This window comes from Venturia canescens, chromosome 10 (genome assembly GCF_019457755.1).
Source record: "Venturia canescens isolate UGA chromosome 10, ASM1945775v1, whole genome shotgun sequence".
NCBI lineage: Eukaryota > Metazoa > Arthropoda > Insecta > Hymenoptera > Ichneumonidae > Venturia > Venturia canescens.
Window position 1 is genome coordinate 5,907,410 of NC_057430.1, and position 21,486 is coordinate 5,928,895.

General features: G+C 36.3%; 1 protein-coding gene across 1 annotated transcript; it reads right to left on the reverse strand.

The window, feature by feature from the left end:
- Nucleotides 1-863: 863 nt before the first annotated feature.
- On the reverse strand, nucleotides 864-21,232 carry LOC122416731 (protein PFC0760c-like). Its single transcript, XM_043429773.1, has 13 exons — nucleotides 21,100-21,232; nucleotides 20,627-20,865; nucleotides 20,466-20,523; nucleotides 19,198-19,464; nucleotides 17,008-17,195; nucleotides 4,402-4,482; nucleotides 4,126-4,275; nucleotides 3,672-3,890; nucleotides 3,284-3,550; nucleotides 2,999-3,196; nucleotides 2,800-2,913; nucleotides 2,369-2,708; nucleotides 864-1,854 (listed from the first exon to the last, which is right to left on the reverse strand). The coding sequence occupies exons 1-13, from the start codon at nucleotides 21,230-21,232 to the stop codon at nucleotides 1,436-1,438; spliced, it is 2,673 nt and encodes an 890-aa protein (XP_043285708.1). The 3' UTR covers nucleotides 864-1,435.
- Between the last annotated feature and the right edge of the window lie 254 nt (nucleotides 21,233-21,486).

A 21,486-nucleotide genomic window follows, 5' to 3' on the forward strand; every position in this document is an offset into this window, starting at 1 on the left:
CAAAATCAAAAAACGCAAATAAAAATGGATCATTGTAACTAGAAAAAAAAAAAAAAAAAAAAACTTACATTAAACAGGAAAGGTACTAGAAAACGAAATCGTTCAAATTTAATTATTTTATTCCGTGCGAAAAAGTAGCCGAAATGAATTTCGTCTCCCGAAGGGGGGAGGGATGTTGTGCCCGTACATCGCACTCCTAAAATAAAGAGTATATAAATTAAGCGTTCTCAGCATAAATGCATCGACGGCGAAATACCGACGTTCTCGAACGAGCGCATCGACCCTCGATGTCACCATCGAAACTTCGAGAAAGAATATCACGCCATATTGTCGCGAGAGGGGGAAAAACCCCGAGTCTATAAATTTACCAACTAACCAAAATTCGACAGTCTTTGACGAGAATTGTAACGATTGGTCTCGAGGCAATAAAACCTCGAATTTGTAACTTCTTAAATAAACTTATTGTTAACTTGTTGTAAAAGTATCGAGTTGGAGTTCTGCTCTTTTGGCCTAAATCCCTTAAATACTCGTCCTTAATAACTCGTCGTTTCGCGACGGTCTTCACGGACACAACACGTGCGTCGTTTCTCCCAGCGGCGCAGGCTGGTCGTTTCGACCCGAAACCCCGAGTCGTGCGTCGTTTCTCCCAGCGGCGCAGGCTGGTCGTTTCGACCCGAAATCCCGAGTCGTGCGTCGTTTCTCCCAGCGGCGCTGGCTGGTCGTTTCGACCCGAATCCCGAGTCGAATGTCGTTTCTCCCAGACCGCCGACTAACAATCTTGTTCGCAGTACGTGCGATGGATTAAGGATTAAACAACTAGGATGCGATTGACGAAACAGAAGGTAAGAAAAATGTATGGATAATTCTTTTTTCGCTTCGGGGACTGGGAGGGACAGCGATAGAATATTTATTTTTATATTTTTCGTCAATATGTGTGTTTTTTTCGTTTCGCATTTCATATAAAATTAAATTGTTGGTGCGAATAGCGAATTTTTGTTGGATTTTATGTAACACTACGATTTCTATCAATTTTGTCGAAAGATAACTGTATGCAAAATATCCGAACTCTGCACAGTCATGTCTCGATCTAATAAAAGGTTTCTAACTATACATAAGACATTTTTACGTACTATATAGATTCGTTCCGTGTCCGCGTTCACAACGCTTTTACCGGTTTTTATTTCAAAGTCTTATTTCACCATATATTTTTTCTCCCATATTGCACTTAACGATTCTTCAGTGCTGAATAATAAATGCATGACGAGTAATGCTCGTACATTTTAACGGGTTACATTTAAAAAAAATCGAAAATGAGTACATCGTACTGTCAGTATTTCCGAATTACTCAAATTCAATGTTGCAATTTTGTACGCATTGCAAACTTTCATCACTTCTTTTGATTTTTTACTTTGTACGACAACGATAAATAATGAAATCAATTATTGGTGCTGAGGTCGCTATCGTCGCAGTTTACGCCGTCATCGTTATCACCGTTACTGCTATTATCGTCGTCGCTCAATTCCTCCCCGTCATCGTTTTCATTTTCGTCGTTATCAGCGTCGTCGTCGTCGACGTCTTCGACCGATTCCTCCGGATCGTCGTAATCATCTTCGTTGGTATTATCGTCGTCGGCGCATTTCTCCTCGTTCTCATCGTAATCTTTGTCGCGCTTATCAATATTTCCGCGTGCTTTTGCATTCTTGCCGCTTGACTTTTTACCGTTACGTTTTCTCCAACGAAAACTGTTGTACCGATCGTTTTTTAATTTTTTCGAAATCGAGATCTTGATATTTTCGATAGTGTCCACTTCATTTACCGAAAGTATCTTCATCGATTGAAGCGCCATACACGCACCTGTTTAGTAATAAATATTAAATGATAAACAATTTATACCGTAGAAAGGCGTTTTTCCGAGAACCAGAAACCGTCTCGTTTTTTCTTTAACTTTCGATCTTTTTCGATTATTCCAAATAAATGAATTAGAGTTCAATAAATATGCCAATAAACGTTGATGCAGAATTATGAAGCGAAACGAGCCAGCGAGGGAGAAGCAAATCGTATCAGCATTAAAGTATAGGTAGTAAAATAATCCCATTCTTACATTTTTGATACTCAATCATTTATCAAAAGATGCAGTAGCGTCTCGACGCGACAAGTATTAAAAGAAAAGAAACAGCCAGAGCGAGGCCTGTCGCACTCTACAATATGCGAATACGCGGGTTTATGACGTAACAGGGACTCTCAAATCGTTTTCACGAAAAAATGGCTCCACCGAGATTTTTTATTTTCTTTTTACGGGAAAATGTGTTGCATCTATTAACGATAGAGGCTAGCTACCAAGCAAGAGGAAGAAAAAAAATGCACTCACTCATCAACTGTCTCGCTTCTCCCACTGTTATTTCTCGTCTTCCATCGTTCTTTTTGTTTCTTGTTTTTTTTATTATAAGCTTTTCTCTCTCCTCCCTGCTCCACAGGGCTGACATCAGTGTGGCCAATCTTTTACTCATGGTGGGAGCCAATCCCGCTTGTATGATTATGTCCCGGTGGATTCGCCAACCCGGAGTAATTTCCACGTCTTCCGTTTCATCATCCGACAGAATGTCCAACAATTCGAAGGGTGATTCTTCGATATCATCTTCATTCATCAATTTTCCGAATTTTTTCACCTGTTTCATATGATTTACGGCCGTCTTCAACATTTCGTTATACTATAAACATATTTCAATTTTTGTAAGAACAAAATCATTCGTACGTAAAAGCCACAGAGTTATGTTTGTCACGTTTATATAAATTCATTACCGCATTTTTGAATCTCTCTTTTTGTCCTTGAGAGTAATCCGAGGTTGGAGCCGATCTCTCATCATTTTTACAGGTTGCGCTGCTTGACGAAACACTTGGGCTTTTTTCATTCGACTAGGAAAAATATTTTTACAATAATAATTTTTTTAAAACGATTTATATCTCAGCAACGCTTTCACTTGCAAAAAATTTTTATTACCATCTTTTGATTGCTGACCGTCTGTTTTACCTTTCGGCCGTTAACGTTTTTTTGTTGGGCATTTTTTTCTACCGGTGCCGACAGCTCCTTCGGCTTCTTACGCCTTTGGGAAATGTCACTCTCGTCATTCTCAAAATTGAAAGGGTCCTCTCCATTTGTCCGATCGGCGGGTTTATGTATTTTCTTCAACACTTTTTTCTAATCAATAAATGCACTTTTATCATTGACTTTTAACAATATCATGATAATTGTAAATTTTAATTCATTATGACGAATAATTTCTACCGGTATCATTGGTTGGTTTTTATTAATGGTAGACACTTCATCATTATTTTTCTTTCTCTTTCGGTCGTGTATTACGTTCGTATCAATTTTTTCCCGGTTACTGATGCTCATTGCGGCGGCTTCAATTTCGCTCCACGTTTTATAACGTCTATCATTGTTGTTTTTATCACCAGCAAAACTCGAATTTTTGCCAAATATAGCTTCCAACTTATTACCCGGCGACCGAGATGACTTTCGTTGAGATCCTTCAGTTATTCCATCATTTCTCTATAAATTTTATTGTTATTTACACGATATTGCCCTAGTTATCACATTTTTTGGCATCAATTTCATTAATCTGTCAATTAATCTGTCAATATTGAGATAGAATTTGTAAGCAACACTTTACCTCTTCCCCGAACGAGGACGGTCCATTTTGCAATGTTTTTTTCAAAAACGCTTCTTCACCAGGACTACTATTTGAAGCAGTATCCCGCCACTTCGAACTTCTGGGCACATTGACATTTTTTCGAAACGGAGTCTCATGCAGCTCCTCAGTTCTTTTTTCTTCGTTTGCGTCATTCGCCTTAGTGTTCGTTGCAGCACTTATTATTTCGCCAAGCATCGTCTGTTGATTAAAAGTTGGTATTATTAAATTCATAAATTATGGTCTTTGCCGAAATTGCATTTGATAATTGTTTACAGGTAGAGACAAAAAAGTTTCGAGATAAATAGATAAAAGGCAAACACGAAAAAAAAATTTTTTCCAAATTAATTGAGAGAACATTGAAAAAACTAAGAAAATAAAGAACAATGGTTGACAGCCGATTGTGCGCGTGAATTTCGAAAATATTGATCCATACCTCGACATCGATTTCTTCTTCGTTGGTTTCACTTATTAGGACCAATTCTTTATTTTTTTCTAATGTGCATTTATCTTGCGACATATCATGGACATTTTCGTCGTGTGCCTCATTTTCTTCAATTTCTTTTATTCTCTCGTCATCTGGAATCTGTAATCAGATTGCGTGCATCACGATTTTGCGCATTAATTATACAGATACACATAATCTTCTTCGTTTCTTTCAATTGCCGTACATTTTGCGGAATTAAAGCATCATAATAAAACAAGAGCATACCGATAGAAACTCCATCCCATGAAGTTTTAACTTTTCCATGGATGCAATGCTCACTGCCTTTTTAATTTTTTTCAACATCCTCTGCAATCATTTAATAACAATTTCGATAGTTATTTTAATGCGTCATCCAAAATCATTCGTGCTCATTTACCAATACATACATTATCACATACTTGAAAATTTTCATAGCACCGCTTTCCCTTCTAGCTATAATTTAAATTGTAATGTAATCATCCGATTTATGCCAAAGTGACATCCGTCTGAATTAATAAAATATCAAATGTTAAAATCTTCACACAACTTTTTTCGAATCAGTAAACTTAAGAGGTTCCAAAAGAATACAGGCACGTTATCTACAGTCCCACTTCATGGGAAAAAGAAACATTAAACAGAGCTGCTTGGGTCAGTCGAATTATCGCTAGACGCCAAGCGGCCCGCCCGAGCTACCCTTGCAACCAAGCGAAATACAAGAAAATAAGCGTTTTCGGAATGAGAACATGTAATATTTCAAACACAGATGTACCACGAGATTAGAAAGGACCAAGACCGCGTTTTCGTACGCCAAGATGAAATAATCAAACGCAGCAGCTGCTATTTTTCCGTGGGAAACTGAAGATTCGTTCAAATTTTCCATTCCAACAGATACATATTATAAATATGTAATCTTCCATCTAAGACTTGAAATACAAAAAAAATGCAATAACGATAAACGAACATTTGAAACATTGTAATGAATTGAAATGTATCAAGAGCCAATTGAACAAAATTATAATATTAGTTATAAACTAACGAATTCAATAACAATATTCGAAATCGAAACGAATAAATAACATAAGCTGCAAACGGAAATGTATATATCAACAATTAAGGTACGAATAAACAAAAGATAAACAATCACGACCAACAAGAAAACGATAAAGATATGTAGCTATGTAGGTGTTGGCTCGTATAAGAATTGTAGTGGGAAAAACGGGCCTTCCTAAAGGAAGATCATGCGTTGTTGGAAGGGAAAATAAATCCACCCACGCACCCTAAAAATAAGGAAGATCATGTGGAAGGGATAATGCAGCCCCGAAGCATTGGGTCCTCAAAGTAGGAGAAGGCAAACTCAAAGCCTCGTCGTAAGACCATTTGGGCGTTGATTTTTCCCACCCTCGAATTTCAGGAACGCCCTAAGAGTAAATTTATATAATCATCACGTAAGGAAGAAATCAAGCAAGTTGCAGGACTAAGAGAATCGCGAGTCACACGATAAAAATAAAAGAAAAACCAAAGAGAAAGGAAGCAGAATACGTGGAATCAAGGGAAGATCGTCTTCGCGCTTGTTATCTTAGGTCTGTTATGTAAGCACCATGCAATATTACAATTCATAATAACTCGCTAAAAATAAAAATTTAACAAATGAAAAAGAGATTTTAAACCAGACGTTCCCACGTAACACCCTCAAATCATACTTTTAGGTGACTCGATTTCGCTGGCAATTTTTTCGTAAAGAATCACAAGTGCACACTATAAACGAGTCCTGAAATAAGAAAGATGGCGTAAACCATATAATGAGGGCAAAATTTTTTTCAAGTTTTCGAACATCTCGGATCGTACTTTCCGATAGCCTCGCTCTACGAGGATACCCCCTTTTCGCAGAAGCGGCGAAGCAAGTGAGACAGCGCCGCCGGCTCCGCTGCTTGTTTGCCGCCAAGTGAGACAGCGATATACTCTGTCGCGAGGTTCCTCGAGCGGTCAGTAAATGAGTCGATTTCGCCTACTGTGTAAGTACCAATATTTTAATTCAAATTAATTTGATAAAAATGAAAAATTCAACAAATGAAAAAGGGGTTTTAAACCAGACGCTCCGACGTCACATTTTTGGAGGCTTCTCCAAAGGGAAACACCATTTAAATAAGAAGTAATAAAAAAAATGAAAATAAATGTCGGACAATCAAAATAGTAATCAAGTTCATCGGGAACCAATCGATATCTCATGCGTATCTCATTGCGTAGCGCAGGACAAGCGACAAATCCAAAAAGATTGCAACCGCCTAAAAGGGAAAAAAATTTCGAATTTACTGAACAATTAACAAATGAAACAGCAGGTGACTGGGGTCTTCGGAATCCAACCCGAAATGTGGAAGAGTTGCTAACTTCAGATGAAAGCTCGGATGACGAAAATAAGAGGGTAGAAGAAACGATAATTAATCATCAATCCTATAAGATACAAGTAAAGAGAATACAATAGAAAATGGTACAGTAAGTGGAAAATCCAAGAAACAAAACGTTGTTAAATAAATGCAGAAGTTGCCGAGTACATCGCACTACGAACAAAAGAATTACAAAAGAAGAAAAATAGGACACAACAAATTACAACCACAAAGAATACAAAGACAAAACATTACAAAAACAAATTGCGACTAAAATAAATTAAGATCATAAAAATTTTAAATAAATTACCCACGGAAAAAAATTATATACCAAAAAATTGAAACAAAAAAAATTTGGCCGTTGTACTTGGCGTTTTTTTTCTAGCTAATATTATCTAATTTACCTGTATCTTATACTCACAAATTCGAAAGTCGAGTAAAACGCCAAGTACAACGGCCAAATTTTTTTTGTTTCAATTTTTTGGTATATAATTTTTTTCCGTGGGTAATTTATTTAAAATTTTTATGATCTTAATTTATTTTAGTCGCAATTTGTTTTTGTAATGTTTTGTCTTTGTATTCTTTGTGGTTGTAATTTGTTGTGTCCTATTTTTCTTCTTTTGTAATTCTTTTGTTCGTAGTGCGATGTACTCGGCAACTTCTGCATTTATTTAACAACGTTTTGTTTCTTGGATTTAAAGTCTTACGACCATTGATTTCCATGATTTTACAGATGACTTCCCAGAGGGCATAAATGTACTTGTCTCTAGTTTTTTTACAGCATTCGTGCTGTGTTGCAGGTTTATTTGACGACTTTTTGTGTACTCGAAATCTGAAATTTTATGGGATACATTGAAAAATTGAAATAATGATCATAAAATTGAAACATCTGATCACCCAATAAAGCAGTTTATATATTCACCTACACCCATCTCTCTCTATATATTTATTTTGACATGCTGAAGCCGAATTCCAAAATACCGTGAAAATAGGTGAAAATTGCGAAAAATGGTCGTTGAGCAAAATTTTGTTGACCTAAATCTAGAATGTTTCTCGTGTTTTTCGAAAGTTCTGATAAACAAGGTTTCAGACAATATTTCGGATTTTTCGATTCTCACAAGTGACCCATGAATCTCATTGTCAGTATCCACTTATATATTTGAAGCCCCTGGCTCAAGGAATGTCTTGGTATGAATCAGTTGAGATTTCACACAATCTGGACAAGCGATGAGAATTTTTATTATGAGGTCCAAAAGCTTGGAATATTTCCATGAGGCACCCGAGACTTTGTAAAACCATGTTGACCAATTGATTTTGTTCTTCCGAACAGATGTACCAATATTGCGATCGTAGAAAATCACTCCGTATCGGTTTGAAGTTAAAAGTATTATTAGGAAATTGTGCACCCTTTCCACTGCAAAATCTATCGACGTCAAAAAATCGAATTGAAACTTGAATATTACTTCAGAAATCAATTGACTGTAGAATTTTAATTAAAATTGAAAATGACGCTAAACGAGTTTATCAGTTGTGCAGTTTATATTCTGTTTTAGGATGTTTTATCAAAAGGTAATGATTAAAAATGATGAATACAACGTTTTTATCACTCCTTCTTTCGGATTAACAAAATGTTTGCCGGTTCGTTTGCCTGTTTTGCTTTTGAACCAGGCAAATTTCCGGGTCCCTTCCTATTATTGTACCGCGAAACAAGACTCTGCAAGACCGGAAACGAAAAAAAAAAACACGCATTAGTTTTGCTATGGCTGAATTTTCAAAAACCCAAGATTTCGCGGTGTCGAGGACGAAATGAACGGTGGTGTGAAAATAATATGTCAACTCGAGGAAAATACAAGAAATAATTCCCTGTCCGTCGAGTAAAGCTCGAATGACCGAGGAATGACCTTCCACAAGAAAAGCGAGTATAAAGTGTACGTAACAAGTTCTAATACTTTGGGAATCCATGAGCTTGGTTCGTTACGACAAAGTCTCCAAAACTTCTGTGTGAAATGAAAAATACCACCAAGCGGAACCATCTGACATTGCTCTGACTCGATAGCATACCATGAATAAATGACGAATGAGAAATAGTGAAGCTGCGACAAGCCTCTTCCACATTTATCAGCACTGGGGATCAAGGGACGCGGTAGCGGCTCGTATTGTTACAAGATTCTGCAATCGAAAACATGCAATTACTGTTTTACTTTGGAAAAACGTTTATCAGAAAATCTTTTAATCATAAATGACATTTCAAATGATTTGATTCCATCCAATAGTCGTAAGACTTTTAAAAGTTCTCTTTAAATTCAAGTCAATAATGAACATTTTTCTGCTTACTTGACAACCATAAACTACACGGCAGAACACACAGCACAGGCATTATTAACATTTTTTTATAGAAGTATCCAAAAGTCTGAGAATTTCAAAACCATTGTCACCAGCTTGTACGTATGCAATTACAATCGCAAGATCTCTATCATCATTTTCTTTTCAGACCACCAGAAATTTTCTCAATGCGTCGAGCCCTTGACTAGAATTAAACTTTCTTAGTGTTTTTCCATACAATGGGTTTGCTTCTTCGGTAGATATTTTTGTAGTCCTTGATCTTATTCGTCACTCCTATCTTGGGTTATTTTATTTATATTTTTCAATGGAATCTATCCAATTTTTGATAAAATAGCATAATGAAAATGATAATGATCATCTACAAATCTGATAATATTCAATTTTGGAGAGCTGATGAAAATTGTCGCCATGACAAAGATGCAGAGGCATGGATTTATTTATTTATTTAAATCTCCTTTAAAATGTAAAAGGATATTTAAAAACCAATTTCTCGTGAATTATTGAATAAAATGTTTTCCATATGATATAACAAATGAAACGAAAATGGAATGTGTAGGGAATTGAAATCTGAGTATATAATCAAACAAATATCGTAGACGAATATAAATTCTTCATTTGTTATTAAATAAAATGTTTTCCATGAGAATTGAATAAAGAATCAAAAATGTAATGTGTTAAATTGAATTATTGTAAAAATAGATATATTCAACAAATATACCCATCTATAATATTCAATTCAATTCTACACATTTCCGTTTGGATTCAATATTTATATCATACACAATACATTTTATTTGAAAATTTATTCCGAACTAGGGTGCATTCCGTGCGATTAAGCGTGTGAATAGTTTTCTTGTAGCGCTGCAGCGCTACTTTTATTGCAACAGCGTCTTCAAGCCCACCAATCTTGAAGCAGTTCAATAAGAATAAACAGGAGTACAGGGGGATGGCTCCATAGTTTTTGATGTCCAGGTATATTTCTCAAGAGTTTTTGATGTCTAGGTATATTTCTCTACGGCTTTCGATGGCGAGGTCAACGGCTCCATAGTTTTCGATATTTAGGTCGCTGTAGTTTATGGGGTCGAGAACAATCTCTCAATGATTACCATGTTAACACTGTTATTGTCATTGTTTTTCGATGTTTGAGAGGACGTTTCCATGTTTCATTATCTTTTTCATCTCGTATCATGTTTCATTAGGTTCCAGTATCTAGATTGACAGTTTCATGTTTATCAGTGTCCGGTGATATTTATTTACGATATTCTGGGTTCTTGAAATCTCCCCTGTTATTGAAGACCATGGAGTCTTCGATCAGGATATCGATAACCATGATGAAATATATCCAGACATCGCAAACCATTGAGTCATCGACCTCGACATCGAAAGCTACGGGGAAAATACCTAGACATCAAAAACTGTGGAGCCGTCGACCTGGACATCGAAAACTATAGAGCTATCGACCCAAACTTTGAAAACCATGGATCCATCAACCTAGACATCGCAAACCGTAGAGAAACATAGCTAGACATGGAAAATTATGGAACTGTCGACCGTGATAGCGAAAACTATGGAGAACTATACCTGGACATGAAAAACCATGGAGAAATATGCCTAGGCATCGAAAAACATGGAGAAGTATACCTAGACATTAAAAACTATAGCGCCGACGACCTGGATAACGGAAACAGTGGAAAAAAATATACCTAGACATTGAAAACCATGAAGAAATATATCTGGACATCGAAAACTATGGAGGCGCCGACTTAAATCTCGAAAACCTTGCAGTCGTCGACCTAGATATCGAAAACTATGGAGCCGTCGATCTGGACATCAAAAACCATGGAACCGTCGACCTAGACATAAAAAACCATGGAGCCTTCGACCTAGACATCGAAAACCATGAAGAAATATACCTAGACATCGAAAACTATGGAGCAATATACGTAGACATCGAAGACTATGGACAAATATACCTGGACATCGAAAACCATGAGGAAATATACCTAGACATCGGAAACTACGGACCCATCGACCTAGACATCGAAATTCTTGGAGCCGTCGACCTAGACATTGAGAATCGTGGAGAAATATACTTAGACATCGAAAACCATGGAGAAATATACCTAGACTTCGAAAATCTGGGAGAAATCTATCTAGACATCGAAAACCATGGAGCTGTCGACCTAGACTTCGAAAACCTGGGAGAAATCTATCTAGACATCGAAAACCATGGAGCCGTCGACCTAGAAATCGAAAACTATCAAGCCACCTACGAGAGATGGATTTTGCTTGTGCCCTTGGTGAAAAGGGGTCGAGATCGTTTCTCTACTGCGTATGCACCGACACATCATTCTAACCTCGTACGATGACGCGCGTAATTATTTTTTTCCTGCAAGTTTTGCTCATACAAAAAATAAAGAATGTACGAATGTACATTTGGCGCATTCTTCACTTAAATTCACTCCAATGCTTATCATCAACGATAAACACGAGTAAAAAAAAGCCCAATCCAACGATTTACTCGATAGCATCATACCTACTAAAAGAACATTAAACGATAGCATCACACCGACTAAAAGAACATTAAAAAAAAGATTCGGCCACAATACGTGACTCAGATTTCTTGGTAAAACGAACATGTGGTATCCTTTAATCTCTGAATGATTCGATAACATTTCGTGAAATTGACAGCTTAAATTTTGAATACAACGGGGAACTGTCACTTTCCAAATTTTTGAAGCATGAACAGATTCATGGAAATATATAGGTATACAATTTGTATTATGACACCAGAAAAAAATATATAGATATATAAAATGTATTATGGCACCAGATTTGTCACTAAAGAAAAAACAAATAAACATCAAAAATGTGTGCGAAAAAATGCAACATTTTTTGATGAAATTAAAAAATAAATAATTAATATCTTTTCAATGCGTTAAGCTACAGAGTTCGTAGAGGTCGCGATCGAAAGATAAAAAAAAATAAAAAATACGTCATCTTGCAGGATTCTTTGGAATACTGTAATTATTCAGTTATTAAAGAAATAAATTTTGAGTGTTATCGAAAACAGCTGAAAAACACTCTCGCTCCGGTAAAGACTCTCTGGAAGCGACTCGTCATACATAAATGTACTTGTCTCAGAGTCGCTACCGCGACTCTAGAATAGAAATTTTAAATAACAGCATAAATGTATTACATATCACGAACAGGGCGACCGAAAGTTCGAGTCGAAATCAATCAATTTCATTGAAATATGCGTGCCAAAATTCGAAGGGAAGCCCGAAGAACTATTAGACTTTGGCAATTGTTACGTAGAAGCAAAAGATATGCTACCAGCTCTCGCTGAAACAAATTTAACCAAGCTTATTTTTGATAAATTAAGTGATTTGATAAAAGATCTAAAAAAAAGTATTCATTCCAACAAAAACTACCTATCGGTTACATTAAGGGGAGTTTGATAGAATTTTCCAAAGAGATAATGAGACAATTTTTCATTTCGTAAATAAATTACGAAGGAAATCGAGAAAAGTTGTAGAGTGCTATATTTCGAGCACAGTAGAAATAACAGAGCAACAAATGCAAACTTTCAAAAATGAAATAGATAGAGTAGTAGCGGAATGTTTTTCCCAATGGTTAAAAAATGAAATTGACCAATGTATGCCAAAATGTGCATCGGTGCGTCGGAAGCCCTACAGAATGCGAAAGATAACGAGAAGGAAACTGACACAAAAGATAATTCTATAGACCATTTTAAGGATTATGAACAGTGTAAACGTTGGAATTTTAGGTGTTGTTTGTTTCTTTCATCGTACACATCTTTTACATACTCAGAAGTGCCGGGAAATTTTTATTTTTTTTATTTATTTAACGGTATATTTTTGTACAACGGCGCGTTGAAAATTACATCTCTTGAATCTGCTTTTTCAGCAGCCGTTTTTTGACAACTTATTTTTTCTTTTATAAACAATTTTCCACTGAGAAATCTACAAAAATTGTGATTTTTTTTTTCTTCAAATGGTCGCCTTTTTTTCAAAGCAATATCGTAATAATTCCCTACGTCATGCCGTATCTAATAGCACATATTTTAAGAATCTTTTTGGTTTTCGGTCCTGAGATGTCCCATTTTTGAGATTTGCTGTCAACGCCGATTCGAGGAGTGCCACACATTTTTTTCTACACACCAGTGTACAAAAAAATACCACGAAACAAATTGAAAAACAAAAAATATTTTCCAGGACTTCTGAGTATGTAAAAGATGTGTACGAGGCTTCATTTAAATCCATCCAACCAATTTTTATTTATAAAAAAAAAAAATAAACAAAAAACATCTAGAGTTTTTAAGTTTGCACTATTGATATCCCTTGAACCTAATCAAAGAATCAAAGATTACTATTACCAAAAATAAAAATGACGGTCGAAACATTTACTTTAGCACTTCGCAAAAGAAAGAAACAAAAAAAACTCAACTGAAGAAATACGTTCATCGGGGAAACCCGAGGACGTAGAAAACACTAATGCAGCGGCGTCGCTGAATACAAATACAATATACCTCGATGTGGAAAATGCAGACGCCCAAATCGAGGCCAAAAGAGTTTTTCTAAACTAGAACTTGGTTGAAAAAAAAAAGGTACTACCGTGCCAAAGTACTATTATCGCAAAGGCCAAAATGAAGAAGTCCATCAAATTTACCGAGGACCGAAGGAAACAACGGAAACGATTAACTGTTATTATCGAAAAAAATTATCATCGCTGTACTCATCTAGTTTCTATTGTCATAATGGAATTAATAAAAAATCAAATATCGAAATCTTCTTGAGATGTGATATTCAAGACATTTTGTGATGTCCTTTTTCAAATATAACGTTCGTTATTATATGTTTTGATAATTGAGAAGAAAAAAAACCGTGGCCACTGTGTATCAACGCGGCTTTTCGCTTCTGATGCTATTTTTGTGGAGCAAAATTTTGTTTGACTCGGAAAGAACGATGGTACTGTTTTATCATCCGTCGGATCGTATTGGCGGACGCGTCAACTTCGACCGTGAAACGATATGAAGGAAACGAGAGGGATGGTGGCTATACGGCTGAGTTTTCTCTCAGAGTACCGACCACGGGAATTTTTAGGACGGGCTGCCCGATTAGTTCCTCTTCTCGTGTCGTGCTGTTCGTTTCGCTTACCGTACTCCGTAATACTTTCATCGCGCTTCGTTAAACGCACGTTTTTTCATTCATTGCTCCCTTTCGTAGTTCAGTAGCTAATTTTTTATCCCTCTGCCAACCGCCTTTTCCAAGTCCTGAAGATATAATCAATGCACAATCATTTTATTAAAATTATACAACACGGCTGCGGTTCTCTTTGACACTTTCGGAAAAGGGATGACCTCCAACCACGCATATACCTTTTCCCGCTCATGTTTGTTAGCTACTTGGTCTTTGGTTTGCATGTTAATTTTATCCATATCGACTGACTCAAAGTTTTCTTTCTTTCGGTACTTGGAAATCGATTTAAAATCGCGGAAAAAAGACTTCAAATTGAATTATTCCAACAAGCATATTGGCTATATACGCGTTTCTCAAAATGGTTACGGTGGTGGAACTGTACGCGTCATGACATCATCAACGCGACGAGAACGATGATACCGGATTCCAAAATGGCTGTGCTGGCAAGTTATTTATTTGGTAAAAAATTATATACCCCTGACTCGAAAGGAACCGCACGTATAGAATCTCATTCCTATCGGCATCGAATATTTTTTTTTTTTTTTTCAGCAATTGCAACAATTAAACTCATGTGTGATTGATATTACTTTTTTTTTAAGTGAAACTTTTATACGCACGCCGGGCTGGGGGGGGGGGGGGGGAGTAAACTGCAGTGAGATAGATAGAGAGAGAGAGAGAGAGAGAAAGAGAGAGAGCTGTGTTTCGTGTACTATTAACACGGCGTAGGCGTATCGTCCTCACTCTTACGTTGAATCTTGAGCCCAGCTCTAGAAGCATTGTAGGAGTAAGAGAGATGGTACGCACACACGTACATTTCTTTTTTCTCTTTCTCTCATAAATGTCCTATGGAAGCAAGTAAAAGAAATACGAGCATATTTTCTTCTCCTCTTTTGCTTACTTCCAGTTTATGAAATATACATCAGTAATGCGCGTGCGAATTCACTAGCATTACACGAAAGGTGATTTCTTAGTTATTACGCAATTTCATTTCGTTCTTATATAATGACAATTTTATAAATCAATATTTTGTTTCATATATGAAATATTCGACGTTCAGATTGAATCAAATCATAAATTCATTGTAAAGTTTACATTTAGTGTAAATACCTAATAGAACGATGACTTTAAGGAAGTTGAGGCATTAAAATGAAAATGATGTCATCGCTTTTAAACCGAGTGCATCTTATAAAGTGAAGTGTAAAAAAAAATCAGTTAAATTTTCAGACAGTTTAGGAGCGTCGTTGCTGAGAAAAATCAATAACAATTTGAGCCAAATAACATGTTATCTTATGGAAGTCAAGACACATTCAGTGATATCTCCGTTAAAAATGATGCTAAAAATATGAAATTTTTTGGGCAACGAACGAGGTTTGCTGAATAATGTCAATTTTTTTCAGATTTATTAGGAGATTTGCTGAGATTATATTAATAATAATCTGTTTCCCGTGCAGTTTTTTGAGGCTAGGATCGTCACCATTCGTGTTTTCGACTGAGCTTTCACCAGTTTTTCGTCTTTTTTTCCCCAACTTTTCTTTAAAGTGTATGCAACATAGCCAAATTGTAAACTGGCCTAACTTTTGAAAGGTACAGGTCATAACTTTTGGATAAAAAAAATGACTGTACAGCCTCAACTTCCTTAAGAGATTAAAACAAAAAAAAAAAAATAGTCTTTAGATTAAATGAATGAACGTAATGAGGAGAAGAAATTTCTCACAGGAAGAGAAGTATCAAAACATTAAAAATTTAAAGTACCAAACATTAAAACATAAAAATTCCATGTAAAAAATTTCGTTATTTTTCTTGTGGATCAGAGGATCATGACATTAAAACATGTCCTGACAAAGAAAAAGGTTGGCAGACGAGCATGTTTGTGGGAACTGCAAAATGATTTTATTCTTCAGAATTTATTCTCCCCAACTTGCCAACTTGAATTTTATTCGCGTTCCTCCCTTCCATTGTCGAACATAACGCAATTCAATCCAATTTCGTTATAACTTGGCATAAGAACTTCAACGTATTCTCCAGAATCGATTGCAATATTTCATTCATGCTAGAAACTTGCAGACCATTTATAAAAAAAGAAAAATCATTATCGATGGAAACAACGGTCCAACAAATATTTTTCTTTTATAAAAGTTTCAATAAAAACCTTCTAAAGTTAAGAATCTGATTTCAACCAATTCGTCAACAAACGAGCCCCGATAAAATGTCCAAATAACGCATTGAATTTCGTCTGCTTTCTCTGCGATGTAAAATAATAAATATTTAAAAAACAAAAACGCATGAAAATAAGAAGTTAATGAACGAAAACAATAAAAACGATCGTCGCGGGTACCGAGTCTAAGTTTAATGACAGTATATCACGCATTATTGGTCTCATTTCCCCGAGAGGTTGATTATTATGAAAAATGCACTTTCGAGATACGATATAAAGTGATGCATGGGCGAGTTATGAAAAATTGCATCTATGAAAACATAACTATAGTTGACAAATATTTATGTATGAATACAAATATGAAAAAAAAAAAATACCGAGGGTAAGACTCGGAAGAGGAGAAACACAAACCAAATTGTATGGGATAAATCGAGAAACTATCGTCTATCCAACATAATTTTCCAGCACAAGAATCATCTCTCGAATGAGTTGTTTGCTTCGCAAGTCGCCAAGAATTTCATTACACAATATGGGTACGCGGTGACACAAGACAATTACAGCCAATGTATAAGTGTCGCAACATCGAAGCGCTAATTGTTTTTTTATGTATTTCCTTGGTCACAAGAGTACCGTTGGTAGGAAAAAAAAAGCTGTTGGTAAGTTCAATAAAATTACAACGAAAAAGGATCAAAACCTATTGTCCGGGCAAAAACTTTGGGATTAAAACTTATGACAAAAAACAATAGCTCACCTTATCTTTCAATCGCTGCTTATTCGACTCGTTGTCATTGCTTCTCATGATTTTTACGCAAGGTCCTTTCACATTTATTGCCCTCGCTTGCAGTGTTTCCGGTGTATCCATATGGGTTTTCTTAAACATCAATCGTTTCCCCCGACCAAGGTCATCAAGACCGACCGATTTCAATTCCTGTTCAGTTTCTGTTGTTAACAATATCAATGATTATTGTTCAATTTTTTCTTATATTCCAGTCCAAATATATTGTAACGGTACTCTTTTCTGTTAGACCACCCCGTTACGCGTAGATTCGAGCTTCTTATAGAGTAAAGGAGCAGGCATGAAAGAAAAACAAAAGTGAGGGGAAAGATCTGTGAAGAAACAAAAAGTTTATTCAAAATGTGGTTTGTGAGTCGTGTACAATGAGAATTTTGGTTCGCGCAAAGGGACTTGTCCTTATTGCTTTTGGTATTTTTCTTTTATAAAAATATGATCGCACGCTGATGACTCGACCTCGCCTTTAAACATTGATTTCGCCTCTAGACGGCAATTTTCGCAATTACGGATAAATTCCGCAAGTAAAGAATTAGATCTCGCAAATTAAAGAATTAACTTTTCCAAATTAAGGAATCAATCTCGCAAATTAAAGAGCTGACTTTCGCAAATTAAAGAGTCAATTTCGCAAATTAATTATTGATTTCGCAAACTAAATAATTGATTTCGCAAACTAAATAATTGATTTCGCAAATTAAATAATTGATTACGCAAATTAAATAATTGATTTCGCAAACTAAATAATTGATGTCGCAAATTAAATAATCGATTTCGCAAATTAAATAATTGATTTCGCAAACTAAATAATTGATTTTGCAAATTAAATAATTGATTTCGCAAACTAAATAATTGATTTTGCAAATTAAATAATTGATTTCGCAAATTAAATAATTGATTTCGCAAATTAAATAATGGATTTCGCAAATTAAATAATTGATTTCGCAGATTAAATGATCGATTTCGCAAACTAAATAATTGATTTCTTACAAAAGTCAAGTCGATCTTAAGTTTTTGCCTTAAACGTTGGCACCTGTCAACCGGAATTCAGTCCACCCAGGAATCTTAAGGCAGAACGAACCCGAACTGCCCCCGCCCTCCTGGCATGGAAGGAAGGATTCCCCCAAGAATCTTGTGACCGAACGGAGCCGAACGGTCACCGCCCTCTTGGCAGGAGAAGGATGGGTAATCTGGCAGAAATCTTGGTCCAGAACGAAATCGAACTGTCCCCGCCCTTCTGGTCAGATCGGTGCCCCAGAGTGGAAATCTTGAACCCAAACGGAGCCGAATGGGGCCTGCCCTTCCAAACTGAGTCGGTGGTGATCTACGTTTTGCAAAGCGGATTCTGAGTTGCGAAGTCAGAATCGGCTGGTGAATTGCGTGTGCGGATCTGAGTTGCTCAATCTCAGATCGGCGTGCGGAAGCGAGTCAAGCGTGATGAGGGCAAGACTGGCTCCTGAGACTCGCTCTCGATGCCTTTTTATACTGGGCCGATACAACAACGCGAAATAATCATAATAATTTGGCGGGCTCGCTCGCTTATTAAGATCTCGAACCTTCGTTTGCTCTAAAATTCCTGGTTGGCTAATTTTATCCTCGGTGTACTTTATTATTGGTCGCTTAATTTCGACCAATAGTGAAATTTCGTTTTAATGAACCGCGCCTGTGCAATAATTCATACTCGCCAATGGAGACTAAGTAATTTTCTTATTGGAGATTGAAAAATTCGCCTATTGGCGGAGTTTTTTGATTGGCTCTTACGAGCCTTAGTCGCAGTGACGCGCGAAAACTATTTAAATTTGAATTGATTGCTTTGAAATTGTTTGATAAGTTTTTCTTATTTTATGAAATGAATTTGCTCTGACATTGCCACTGGTTAGTTCGCACCAAAATTTCTTATTCAATTCAGTCTTTTGTTGTTGACGAGAAATGATTTATTCAATGAAATTAATGAAAATTGGTTCTTCTGGTGATCTATGTGGTGCGGATCGATAAGCGAGCCCGTACGCTGGCGCCTCTCGTTGAGTGATACGCGTATCGCTCATTGCCGTCGGTAAGGCCGTACGCTCTATGATCTAGTTCGTCTCAATATATTTATATACATCAATTTTATTCTGAATTTATATTTATCTCATTCATTCGTTCTACACTTACCTCCATAGGTGATAACACGGATTTGTCTGTAGTTTTCTTTATTGCCAGCTTCATCCAGAATACGCAACGATACGAGGGCCTTTGGATCTCTTAGATATTTCTTCAAAAAATCGTCAGTACATTGCGGCAATCCGTTTTCGGCTTTGGCATCACGCAAAAACAATTCACGCGCTCCAACGGTTTTCGTCGCGATCCTTCCATCCGTAGTTTTCCATTCGATGCGATAAAACATTTTGTATATATAGCCTCGAAATTTTACGCCACAACCTTTTTTATAGAAACAAAATACAAACACTCATGTGTATATTTAAAAATAATTTATTTTTGCAATGCGGTGACGAATAATGAGATCGGTGATTATGCGTTATTATTACACTTTTATTGCGCTCTTCAATTATATATGATCGAAAATAATTTAGGCCGCGTGTATACTGGCAGGCTGATGCGATTCGAGAATAAATAACGTTCGAGATCACTAAGCAATATGGCGCCGCTACACATGATGTTGTTATTATTATTATCACTAGTTGCCCTCACGGCACGGCATTTTAGTCGTCCGTATTGTTCCAATTCGAGCGCGCGCAAACAGTATATATTCGAATTTTATTATATATACATGCAAATTATTCGAGAACACTAAGCAATGTGGCGCCGCTACACATGATATTATTATTATTATTAGTTGCCCTCGTAACGGCACGGCATTTCAGTCGTTTATTGTTCCAATTCGAGCGCGCGCAAACAGTATATATTCGAATTATACATATACATGCAAATTATTTCGTGTTTTTTCTTTTCATCCCTGAAAAATAGAAGTCTCGTCTTTTTTTATCGCATCGCATAATTCGCATAATAATAACGCATATATCTATATTACCGTTGTAGAACAGAAATGTTATCGTTGAAGCAACCGAATAAACCCACATCCTTAATGAAAAATTCATATTCTCACGTTTATTATTTCCAGTCTACTATATATATGTGTACGTATAAGAACGCGGATGCAGAATAGCAGCATATATGCAGCAGATATAAATAAAGAAATAATGTCAGCATAAAAATAACATTTCAAAAAATCATTCAATTATAGCTCACAGGGCTTCTAATGGATAAATATTTCATTCCATAACTACACTCAGCGCATACAAACAGAATTCAAAACTTAATCGTAAGAGTGAACTGAGAGATTAAACCGAGAGCATGCAACAATCGTATTTCAAAACTTGAAAAGAACAAATCAATGTGTTGCATCCACTCGGACTCTGTACCCTTGCGCTTGAAAATGGAAAACTTTTCAACGGTCCTCCTGGACCATTCTTCGATCAACTGTAATAAAAATTCACACTCAATAATACACCGGTGAGCTAAAAAACTTGTTCGGTCATCATCAATACAAAAAACATATTTTATGAAAAGTTTTATACCGTACCACTTTATATCCTACATCGGGTATCTTGCTTTCATCCTTCAGCAGTTCCAGGCGCTCCGTAAGCTGATGCCACATATTTTCGCGACGTCGCTGTTCTATTTCGCCATTCACCTCATTCGTTATTATTGCCTTGTTACGCTCAATGTACTCGCAAACTATTTTCAAATAATCATGCGACAGCATAATTGCCAATTGATCTCCCTGAATCACCGATTGATTTCGGTTATCTCTTATTCCACCTGAAATACATACATATCAATTATTTCAGTATAAATGATTTTTTAATTTCCTTTAAACGCAACATATACATCTCGCAATGGGAGGAACATTTTGGAGAAAAGAATTCAAAGAAAATATACGACCAGAGCTGCCTTAGAAAAAAAGGCACTGCGCAAGCAGTTATAAAATCACAGAACTTTTTTGTAATAAAACAAATGAGTGGACTGCTGATTTTGTATCTCTTTTATTATTACCTTCTTCATGTGCTCGAATCGGCCAGACACAGTTGTCTACATCGATGAAAACGGACTTGCAATCCCGAAAGCACGCGTGATCCGCGGCGGACGACAGGAGTACCGGTTCCGAGCATTCCAAACATACATACATCTGAAATATATATATTACAAAAAGTTATACCGAGGCTCTTGATATATCGCTATTAGTTTATATTTTTTTCACGCATATAAAAATGTGTATTAAAAAGTATACTTTTGGTGCACTTACCTTAGAAAGTTTTGTCCACGCAATAATTCGCAGGTTATGTTGAGGCTATATATATTCTCTCGCAAAATAATATACCTTATATTTTGTTCGTTAATTCGCTGTGCTAGCTGCGACACGCACACGCGAACGATTTTGAT